General features: G+C 45.0%; 1 protein-coding gene across 1 annotated transcript in view; it reads left to right on the forward strand.

The window, feature by feature from the left end:
• The window catches only part of CCDC170 (coiled-coil domain containing 170), a 199,444-nt gene that overhangs the window by 147,913 nt on the left and 39,332 nt on the right, over positions 1 to 12,199 (forward strand). Inside the window, exon 12 of the mRNA XM_075338162.1 lies at positions 8,617 to 8,853. Coding sequence (XP_075194277.1) covers positions 8,617 to 8,853 — 237 coding nt within the window. The remainder of the gene's footprint in view (positions 1 to 8,616; positions 8,854 to 12,199) is intronic.

Consider the following 12,199-nt stretch of genomic DNA (forward strand, 5'->3'; position numbering starts at 1 on the left):
ATACCGTATTTCAGCAGGGCTCTGTAATGCTGCCACAGACGCTGCAACATGTGAAGATTCCAATTCCTGCGTGTCGGAACATCGCATTTTCGGCGTTTAACCGCCAGACCCTAAGACTTCAGGAGCGATGAAAGTTGTTGAGCTGCTGGGTGCGAAGGATGAAAGTGAGCACATAGCAGCATGCCCACTGCACAAGGCCATGTAGGCCGGGATGGTATTTTAAAAATTGCTGGAGAATCAAATTCAACACGTGAGCCATACAAGGCACGTGTGTCACATTGCCCTGACGAAGGGCCGCAGACAGGTTTGCATCATTGCCGCACACGGCTGTTAAGTCACCAACGTAGTCCACTCAATCAATTTGTACTCCGGTCGCCAGGTGACAACGTGTTCCTTTCGTGCATAGTGCTGATGATGGGAAAGGAGTCGATGCCTGCGGCGCAGGTGGACACAGGTTATGCTCACCCACTGGGTTGCGTTACCTTGACAGATACAGAACCACAGGCTGAATGTAGGTGGTGGGTATCTCACAGATGAAGTACCATCATTCAGCTACAACCAATGGGAAGACACCACACCCTTTTTCAGGCCCCTCCTGTCTGCAGACCACTGCCAGACAAAGCTATGAACCTCTTGTTACTGTTACCCCCAGTTCAGTTTTATGAGTTTGTGTGCTTGTTACCTGACTACTTTTCCTGCTTGCTGTTTATGTACCTCGTTGGCCGATCCGCATTTCAACTCTGCTTGTTTTCTGATTAAGTCCTGGCCATCCCATTCTGTTCCTCTTCCTCAATTAATGTTTTTGACCCTGCATGACTACTATTCTCTGGAACTGCAGCCTTCCACAGGTATTGATCAACTTGGGCCCTGTGTAATTCCAAATCACTGTATAGGGGTTAAAGGGTTTAAGGGTTCTGGGTGTCCAGCTTGGTGAGTGGCTTGCCTCTAGCCTATCCTTTACAGCCCATCTGAGTGTGTCGATCCAGGCAGGCGTTACACCGTGCCCTCTGCAGAAGGCCATGTAGGCCGGGATAGTGTTTTAAAAATTGCTGGACAACCAGGTTCAACACGTGAGCCATACAAGGCACGTGTGCCACATTGCCCTGAAGAAGGGTCGCAGACTGGTTTGCATCATTGTCGCACCCGACCTTCCCTGGCTGCTGGTTGAGTGGAGACAACCATTGATGAAACTCGGTCTCACTCTCCAGAGCTAACCGTCCACAATTCCTCAGCGGTGTCTCACATTTCCCCTACATTTCAAAGTAAACATTTGACCGCCTGATGGCCTTGAGCTCTGCTGCCAGCATAGTAAGGAGGTGTGTGGGATTCCTTGGGCGCAGTTACAACGCGGGTGGCCTGACCACACAGGGTTTGGGCCGAGGTGGAGGACCCACACGAGGTTGAGGAGGCAGAAGCAGTGGAGGAACTTGTACATACAGAAGAAGGATTGACACACAAGTCGTGTGGACGGCAAGACTTGTACAGCAAACCCTTCTCCATCTCTCACCATAGTTACCCAGTGCCGAGTCAGCAACATGTAACTCTCCTGTCCATGCTTACTGGTCCAAGTATCTGTGGTGAAATGCACCCTGTCACAAACAGAGTTTCTCAAGGAATCGGTGAGGTTGTGTGCGACCTGCTGTGGTAGCGCGGGCACGCCTTTCTTGGAGAAGGAGTGACGACTGGCCATCGGCTCTTGGGGCACTGCAATGGGCATAAGGTCTCGAAAATCCTCGGTCTCAAAAGGGTGTAAAGGCAGCCTTTCTGTTGCCAACAAGTTGCAGATGATGAAACTCAACCTCTTAGGCATGTCATGCCCTTCGAAAATCATGTAAAACACAGCGAGGGGACTCCAACCACAGTCTCCCTCGTTGCCACTAATTGGGCCACACACACCCCACTTGACTGGCATCAGTTGACCCCCCTTTTGAAAAAGAAAAAGATGCTTTGCATGAAGCACTCTCAAAAATACACGTGCCTTTCCCGTCCCCTGGATGACCCAGGGGAAGAAAAGTCCTCTGAGAGCCATGACTTGTTCATCTTGGTTCTTTTAGAAACACAGCGAGGGGACTCCAACCACAGTCTCCCTCGTTGCCACTAATTGGGCCACACACACCCCACTTGACTGGCATCAGTTGACCCCCCTTTTGAAAAAGAAAAAGATGCTTTGCATGAAGCACTCTCAAAAATACGCGTGCCTTTCCTGTCCCCTGGATGACCCAGGGGAAGAAAAGTCCTCTGAGAGCCATGACTTGTTCATCTTGGTTCTTTTAGAAACACAGCGAGGGGACTCCAACCACAGTCTCCCTCGTTGCCACTAATTGGGCCACACACACCCCACTTGACTGGCATCAGTTGACCCCCCTTTTGAAAAAGAAAAAGATGCTTTGCATGAAGCACTCTCAAAAATACGCATGCCTTTCCCGTGCCCTGGATGACCCAGGGGAAGAAAAGTCCTCTGAGAGCCATGACGTGTTCATCTTGGTTCTTTTAGAAACACAGCGAGGGGACTCCAACCACAGTCTCCCTCGTTGCCACTAATTGGGCCACATACACCCCACTTGACTGGCATCAGTTGACCCCCCTTTTGAAAAAGAAAAAGATGCTTTGCATGAAGCACTCTCAAAAATACGCGTGCCTTTCCCGTCCCCTGGATGACCCAGGGGAAGAAAAGTCCTTTGAGAGCCATGACTTGTTCATCTTGGTTCTTATAGAAACACAGCGAGGGGACTCCAAACGCAGTCTCCCTCGTTGCCACTAATTGGGCCATACACACCCCACTTGACTGGCATCAGTTGACCCCCCTTTTGAAAAAGAAAAAGATGCTTTACATGAAGCACTCTCAAAAATACGCGTGCCTTTTCCGTCCCCTGGATGACCCAGGGGAAGAAATGTCCTCTGAGAGCCATGACTTGTTCATCTTGGTTCTTTTAGAAACACAGCGAGGGGACTCCAACCACAGTCTCCCTCGTTGCCACTAATTGGGCCACACACACCCCACTTGACTGGCATCAGTTGACCCCCCTTTTGAAAAAGAGAAAGATGCTTTGCATGAAGCACTCTCAAAAATACGCGTGCCTTTCCCGTCCCCTGGATGACCCAGGGGAAGAAATGTCCTCTGAGAGCCATGACTTGTTCATCTTGGTTCTTTTAGAAACACAGCGAGGGGACTCCAACCACAGTCTCCCTCGTTGCCACTAATTGGGCCACACACACCCCACTTGACTGGCATCAGTTGACCCCCCTTTTGAAAAAGAAAAAGATGCTTTACATGAAGCACTCTCAAAAATACGCGTGCCTTTTCCGTCCCCTGGATGACCCAGGGGAAGAAATGTCCTCTGAGAGCCATGACTTGTTCATCTTGGTTCTTTTAGAAACACAGCGAGGGGACTCCAACCACAGTCTCCCTCGTTGTCACTAATTGGGCCACACACACCCCACTTGACTGGCATCAGTTGACCCCCCTTTTGAAAAAGAAAAAGATGCTTTGCATGAAGCACTCTCAAAAATACGCGTGCCTTTCCCGTCCCCTGGATGAGCCAGGGGAAGAAAAGTCCTCTGAGAGCCATGACTTGTTCATCTTGGTTCTTTTAGAAACACAGCGAGGGGACTCCAACCACAGTCTCCCTCGTTGCCACTAATTGGGCCACACACACCCCACTTGACTGGCATCAGTTGACCCCCCTTTTGAAAAAGAAAAAGATGCTTTGCATGAAGCACTCTCAAAAATACGCGTGCCTTTCCCGTCCCCTGGATGACCCAGGGGAAGAAAAGTCCTCTGAGAGCCATGACTTGTTCATCTTGGTTCTTTTAGAAACACAGCGAGGGGACTCCAACCACAGTCTCCCTCGTTGCCACTAATTGGGCCACACACACCCCACTTGACTGGCATCAGTTGACCCCCCTTTTGAAAAAGAAAAAGATGCTTTACATGAAGCACTCTCAAAAATACGCGTGCCTTTTCCGTCCCCTGGATGACCCAGGGGAAGATAAGTCCTCTGAGAGCCATGTCCACATTGTCAGTGGACAGACACGTGTGCTTATCTGCCAGCAGACCCCCAGCAGCACTGAAGACAGGTTCCGAGAGAACGCTGGCTGCAGGACACGACAAGATCCCCAAGGCGTACGTGGCGAGCTCAGGCAATTTATCCAGATTGGAAGCCTAAAATGAGCAGGGCTCAAGTTGCACAGTAATGGCATCGATGTTTCCTTGCATATACTCATATATCTGTGTCTCCTCCTCTTTTTAATTGTCCAGCTGTTTTGTTTTCGCATGAGTATATGTCCTTGTCACTTTCCCATGTGTTTGTGTTGTGTTGTGAGTTGTTTGTCATCTTTTGGACACCTTTGAGGGTGTTTTCTAGGTGTTTTTATGTGTTTGTGATTGCCTGCCATAGTTTCCTATGCAGTTCGAGTTCGGTTCGTCGAACGTTCGGGACCTCCGTTCGGCGAACCGACCTCGAGCCGAACCGCGACCGGTTCGCTCATCTCTAGTCTAGATGTGGTAGACATTTGATCTTTAACCTTGGGTACCCTAAACCTTGTTGCTGGCTCACTGGTTGTCCTTCCAGGGACCACTTTTGTTAGGTAATAACTACTGTATACTGGGAATACTTTTCAAGGCCTGACTTTTGGAGATATTCTGATGTGTCATTCAGCCTTAACAGTTAGGCCCCTGTTTAAAATCATTTAGATCATTATGCTAGTGTGATGCCCTTTCAAAATCAGGGTGTCACAGAAGACTGCACCCCTCTTCTAGGTGCAGGATTCTCTCCTCTTTGGTTCTCCATCACAATCCCCATCCAGGTACAAACACCAGTCATCAAAACCTAGTCACCCCCCATGACAATAGGGAGACACCAGTGGGTGGGGCCAAGCAGATGGCTACGCCCACCTAGGGGTTCTGAGGTGTTATGGGAGGGGCCAGTGTCAGTCAGAGAGTGACAGTTGAAGTGGAGTGTTGACAGTTGAGTGAGGAACGGTGAACAGTGTAGTAAGGAGTTGGAGCTCCTGGGCTACCAGACGACTTAACAACTGACTAGGTGGCAGTCGTTAGACAGGGCCACAGGCGATAGAGATCCGGTCACGGGAAAGCTTAAGTGGACCGGGGCAGGGTCGTAACCCGCCGGTACCGAAAGCGGGAATCCGGTCCAGAGCCGTGCACAGACAGGGTACCTGGACCCTAGGGCGAGGAGCAGCTTTAAGCCCCGTACCAATTGACCGGCCAGTGACAAGATTTCAAGTCTCGTCCCACAGGAGGCCCAGATAGAGCGAGACGGAAGCCCAACAAGGGGGATAGGGCTCCGCAATTACCTGCTAAGATCCCACGGGTCAGTTCTCGCGGGCCTCAGCTCCCAAAAGACAACAACACAAGGAGCAGACTTCCCCGTTTCACATGGAGTAGTTAATACAAAGGACTCAAACACAAAGTGCAGGTGGAAGGGCCCCTGTTCTTCTGTATCGGGGTGCGGCATCCGAACACACCCTCCGGAGGCTACTGGTAATTTGGTTTACCATATGGACTCTGTGTCAAGTTATTTCAGAACTGTGAGTACACCGGCATCATCCGGTCCAACCCTGCAGACTGCACTCCGTCACACAATCCCACCTGTACTGGGGTCCCGGGACAACACCTTCCCTACCCGTGGAGGGGATAAAATCCAGCTGCCCCACTCCATCAGCTGCAGGCACCACTTCCAGCGGCAGCGGCGTTGCCACCAAAATCACCGCATACCATGGGTGGCGTCACTGACAAACCTCTCCCTTTTTCACTTACGGGCGACAGACGGGTGCTCAGGCCCGGGTCCAGCTTCTCCTCGAGCCACCGCAATGACCCCGGATCCGAGCATCTCGAGCAGCCCCCCCTGCTGCGGTCAGTCCCCCTGCCTGCAACACTTGCCCAATTTTCATACCACCTCTTGCCATTGTGAAAAAATAATTAATTCTCTTTTCCTGTTTAATTGCTAAATTAGAGATTGCTGCAGCCATATAATGGACTGATCAGCATATAATCACGTTTATGAAAACTGTGCCCTCAACAACAACGGGGAACCTCATCGGTGAGATTACCCTTGCAATTTGAGAATCACAATTCTAGACAATGTTTCTTAAGATTGCGAAAACAAGTACCCGCTACCTAAACAAGAAACATCAGTATCCAATTGCCTAAATAGCTTGCTGCCTAAGAAATGGACTGTAAAAGCACAGCACATGTATCATAAAGAGACATACTGTGGTCACTGGGGCATACTCGTAAATCATAAATCAACATTTTATGAGGCCAGGTTAAGAGAATTTTTATTTTTTTCATTTTTGTGTTGCTTTTAGTTAGTGACATTGCAGATCTTTACATCTACCAGTAGAGGTCAGGGTTACAAACTTGTTCTTTTCGCTTAGAAGATTTGTAGTTTGTATTTTTGCATTTGATGTAAATCTTGGCTTAGTTGAAGATCTCAAGCGTTGGATTTTGTTCTTTTTAAATGAATACATAATAAAAGGAAAATAAATACTATTGATTGTAGAAATAATTGCTTTTACACCAAAGACAAATGCAACCAGTTTTGCTTGAAACCTCCTAAAGTCCCCCATACATGTAGGGGCTAATTCATCCAATATTATTGCACCTTTTCTTGAAGCAAAAATATGGTTCTAATAGTAATCTTTTTTGTTGCGCCTTATTCATTATTTAATTTGTGCGTTTTTAAAGTTAACTTTATTTGGTTTCATCTGTTTCTATTTCTTTGGCATTATGACTGTGATTTTGGCTAAACGTTTTAACCTAATTTATAATTTATAACTTTTCTAAATGTAATAACATTTTTGTGGGGGGACGGTGCTAGTCTTTGCACACCGAGTAATTCGAGGTACACTGACAGTGCGCTTTGTTGCAGGCTCGTTACCACTCATCTGAGCCGGCGAGAGAGTGTGCTGTCATTATGTACATTGCATATTGCACAGCATGCAGTGACTTGCTCAGTCATGGAATCGGACATCACCGATGACACTTTGTTTCAGGGAGGGGACAGCAGCCATGGTGGGGCCTGCAGCCTCTGCCCACTGATGCCACTTTGTTTGAGTATCCCAGCATGCACTGGGGATTCTCAAACAAAGCATCATCAAAAAGGAAGCAGGAAAAAAAAGAAAAAAGCAATTAGATAGTGTAGTTAGGGAACGATAGGCAATTTTTAATAAAAGCATATTAGAAAATGGATTAGAATAAGGCACTAAATATACATTTAAGATGAAAATGACTTTATTTTTTGGACCCGCTATTTAACCCCTAAATGTTGTCTGAGTTTTAACAGTTAGCATCTTCTAATATGTTGGCCCAGTCAGTTATTTAGAATTTGGTAATGTATCAACCAGTATCAAACAATCTTTTTATTCTCAAGAACCTTTGAGCCTGAGAATTGTCTCTATGTGCTATACACTAGCATGCACCTATTAACTAGTTTGTCTCATATTTAGGCTTATCTCAGGGGACAAAACACAGTAAAGTAAGGGGTACTTCTCACATAGCGAGATCGCTAGCGAGATCGCTGCTGAGTCACAGGTTTTGTGACATACCAGTGACCTCATCAGCGATCTCGCTGTGTGTGACACTAAGCTGCGACATGGCCCCTGCTGTGAAATCGCTGATCATTACACACTGTTCTGGTTCATTTTTTGCTCGTTGGTCTTCTTTTGTGCAGCACAGATTGGCGTGTTTGATGGCGGGAGACCAACGAGCACCGACTCTGTGGTAAGCAGCGTACGCTGGTAACCAAGGTAAATATCGGGTAACTAAGCAGAGCGCTTTGCTGGTTACCTGATATTTACCTTGGTTACCAGTGTACACCCTTTAGCACTGGCTGCCTGCACACGTAACCAGGGTACATATCGAGTTAATAAGCAAAGCGCTTTGCTTAGTTATCCGATATTTACCCTGGCTACGTGTGCAGGGAGCCAGCGCTAAGAGGTGTACGCTGGTAACCAAGGTAAATATCGGGTAACCAAGCAAAGCACTTTGCTTGGTTACCTGATATTTACCCTGGTTACCAGCGTACATGCTTACAGGCTGCCAGCACTGGTTCCCTGCACACGTAACCAGGGTAAATATCGGGTAACTAAGCAAAGCGCTTTGCTTAGTAACCCGATGTGTACCTTGGTTACCAAGCGCAGAGTCGCTGGTGACTGGTGAGATCTGCGTGATTGACAGTTCACCAGCGACCCTGTAGCAATGCAACAGCTATCCTGATCAGGTCAAATCATTGTCGGGATCGCTGGTGCGTCGTTGAGTGAGACGGTACCCTTTGGGAAGAGAAAGTGCATGCAGGCAAGACAAGATATTTTGATTTGGCTTTAGCTCTGATAATGACTGTTATTGACCGTTATTTGAGCTCTAAGTTACTGAACGTTTTATCTTCTTTAATAAAAGAACCATTTGAATTACAATAGAATAATTTGTGTTGCTTTGTGTAGGCAGCTTTCTTTATTGTAACTGCGTCAGGGCTGACTTACCAGTTAAAACATTTTTAAGACATGAGGACTAGAAATTAATCTATTTTACTTTTAACTCCTTTTCTAAAAAAATTATTTCTCTGCTTTATTATTTATATTTGGACGTTATTTTTCCAGATCAAGACATTAGAACAGTATAAAACTATTGAACAGCTGAATAAGTCTCTGGATGACTTGGAGAGGGTTAAAAGCAAGACTCATAAGAAACTAATTTCTGTTAAATCAGAATTAGACTACACAGAACGGGAAGCAAAAGATGAGAAAGAGAAAACAACCAATTACATTGAAGTGATTACCAGCGAGCTGAAGACTCTCAAGACAACCTTAGAAGAAGTTTCCAAAAGGGAAAAACAGGTAATAAATATGTATACATGTATAACAGAATTCAACAGGATTGGTGAATCAGTAAGGCAGAGTTCTTACTCCTGACTTTTTCACACCTTGAATACAACCCTGACTCCAAATTAGGAGCCTTGAAGCTGCATGTAGATACCTAGTGTGAAAACAGGGCACAGGAAAGGTGATAGCTGATTTTGTATCACCACTAAAACACCCTGTTGATCACATTTTTTTCTTACATATACACTGGAGATCAAAATTAGAAAACAAATATTTCCGAAATGTTAAGGTGATTGTGTAGTCCTATGTGATTATATCCTAACATGAGTAAACTAGCAGTATTTTAAGCTTATTTCATAAACTGAATTTTTTCAAAAGCACATAATAAAACTTTAAATGAGATAAATGTAAAAGAACACTGATCAAAATTAGAGAACATTTTCAGATGCCTACAAGTTATTGATGTTAATCTGGCTCCCGGTGCTAATTTCCTTAATTATCGGACAAACCCTATTTAACTGGCAGCCTAACTTTCCAGTTTGCACCTGACTTTGCAAAAATGGTGTGCCATTACAAAGTGACTGAAGCTCTCCGGCAGCAGGTTGTCCAGATGAAGTCCAAAGGGGTAACCCTATCAGCCACAGCAAGACAAGTTGTTCGTTCCAAGTCTGTGATTTCGAGAATATTGCATCTTTACAACATCACAAACTCTTTCAAGTCTCCCAAGAAGGCTGTTTGCCCTCGTAATAGAAGACAGGATAATGTGGAAAATACCATGGGTAATCGGTTCAACAATGCAGCTGGAATTGCTCACCAGTTGAGCACTGAGCAGGGTAAGGATCTGTCTCGTCATACAGTGTCACCACGTGTAAGAGCATTTGGACAGAAAGCCCACTCTGCAGTGACCAAAACTCTCATTAGCAGAGAGAATCAAAAGGCTAGACTCACCTTTGGTAAGGAGCATGTTGTGTGGACATAGAAGTGGTCCACAGTTCATTTTAATGATGAAACCAAGTTTAATTTATTTGGGTCTGATGAGAAACATTATGTTCGTTGACAAACTGGGAGAAAGACTGAACCAAAAGTGTGTTAAGAAGTCAGTGAAAGGTGCTGGAGGAAGTGTCATGGTTTGGGGAATGTTTTCTGCAGCAGGAGTTGGACCTCTCCTACAGCTACATGGCAGAGTGAATGTAAGTGTATATCTGAACCTTCTTTAACAACACATGGTTCCTTACTTGCGTTCATCTCTCAATCAGCCAGCAATTTTCATGCAGGACAATGGCTCTTGTCATACAGCAAAATGGGTAAAGCAGTTCACTGAAACAGAAAAAATTGAAACAATGAAATGGCCAGCCCAGAGTCCTGATCTAAACCCAATAGAAAACCTCTGTAAAATCATTGGTGATGAAGTTATGGCCAGGAAACGCACAACAGTTAAAGAACTTTGGAAGAGACTGGAAGAAGATTGGACCAAAATCACACCAGAGCAGTGTGAGAGACTAGTGATGTCCTGTGGCCGCAGATGTGCTGAAGGCATTCAAAGCAAAGGACTGTACACTTGCTACAGATTGGTGACTGTTGTTATCTTCCGAAAATTTAGTTGTAATCTTTCTCCATGCTACTTTCATTGTTGTTCTCTCTATATATATAATATAATACTAATTATGAGCCAGCGTGCTCAGCACTGCTCGATACTCGATTGAGCAACAGGGTGCTTGGGCATGCTTGATACTCAGCTGAGTATCGCAGGTGCTTTTCAGCCACTAAACATTGCCTGCCAATCACAGTAATGCCACAGCCATGTTGGCTACTGGCATTACTGTGATTGGCCGACCACATTGCATCATCAGGTCTTATATGAGACTAGCAGGTGCAATGCTCAACACGCTACAGTTCAGGAAGAGTTAAGGTATGAGGGGCAGCTTAGATAAGAGGTAGGGTTTTACACTTGTACCCTTTGGTATCTTTCATGTGACACTAAAGCGTTGTTTTTAACCTGGTTTAATTTAAAAAATAAATGATTTTTTTTTAAAAAGTCATAGTCATGGGGTTCTCCCTTTTTTTGATAACCAGACAATGTAAAGCAGACAGCTGTGGGTTGGTATTATCAGGCTGCGAAGGCCCATGGTTATATGGCCCTTCCCAGCCTAAAAATAGCAGCCTGCAGCCGCCCCAGAATTCTTACATCCATTTGTTGCTCCAATTCTGGTGCTTTGCCATGTCTCTTCCCTATTGACCAGGGGCAGTGGCAATCGGGGTAATATTATTGGGGGTTAATGTCAACTGTGAATTATAAGATGACATCAAGCCCAGGGGTTAGTAATGGAAACAAATCTATCAGACACCCATATTACTAAACCAGTAAGTATAAAGTTAAAAAACACAGACACACAGGAAAAAATGATTTGAATAAAGACTCCCCCACCCTATCCCTTGTTCACCAATTTATTTAAAAAAAACCTACAAGCAGATCTGATCTGATTCATTGTGTAATGGTCCCACTATGTCTCCTGAATCTGTACTCCAACCTATGGAGCCTTGTTCTGATAACGAAGCTCCATAGATCCCTCCTGATCAGCAACAGACCCAGAATTTCTCACACACAGTGACATCAGTAATTCAGTGATGTTGTTGCGCATGAGAAATTTCGGGTCTGGCGCTGATCGGGAGTGACCTATGAAGTATGGTTTCGGGGATATTTTCGTGACTACTACACAATGGATTACATTGAATTTTCATGGGGTTTTTTTTAAATAAATTGGTGAACAAGGGATAGAGTGGAAGAATCTTTATTCAAATAAATTTTTCCTGTGTATACATATTTTTTTTTTTAATTTACACTTACTGGGTTAGCAATGGGTTTGTCTCATAGACGCTTCTCCATTACTAACCCCTGGGTGTGATACCAGCTGACACTTCACAGCTGACATCAACCCCATAAAACATTACACCGATTGCCATGGAACCAGGGAAATCAGGAGGATCCGGAGCAAAGTGCCCGAATTGGCAGAACTAATGGATGCACCAAACTTGAGGCAGCTGTGGGCTGATATTTTTAGACTGGGATGGGCTCAATAAACATGGGCCTTCCCACCCTGATAATACCTAACAAAAATACATTTGCACTCTGAGACATTAATGTATGCAAACATTTAATACAGGAATTTGGACATGCATTTCTGCTAAGGAAATAAATTTAAAAACTGAGATGCCGATTTTTTTTAAAATTATGTATTTATTTATTTAGTTATTTATTAGATTAACAGGCTTTCTTGTGGCATTAAAGGGTATTTAGCCTTGTTTAACCAAATAAATAAATAAATAATTTTAAAAAAGCAGCATGGGGTCCTCCCCATTTTTG

This window comes from Anomaloglossus baeobatrachus, chromosome 3 (genome assembly GCF_048569485.1).
Source record: "Anomaloglossus baeobatrachus isolate aAnoBae1 chromosome 3, aAnoBae1.hap1, whole genome shotgun sequence".
Lineage (NCBI taxonomy): Eukaryota > Metazoa > Chordata > Amphibia > Anura > Aromobatidae > Anomaloglossus > Anomaloglossus baeobatrachus.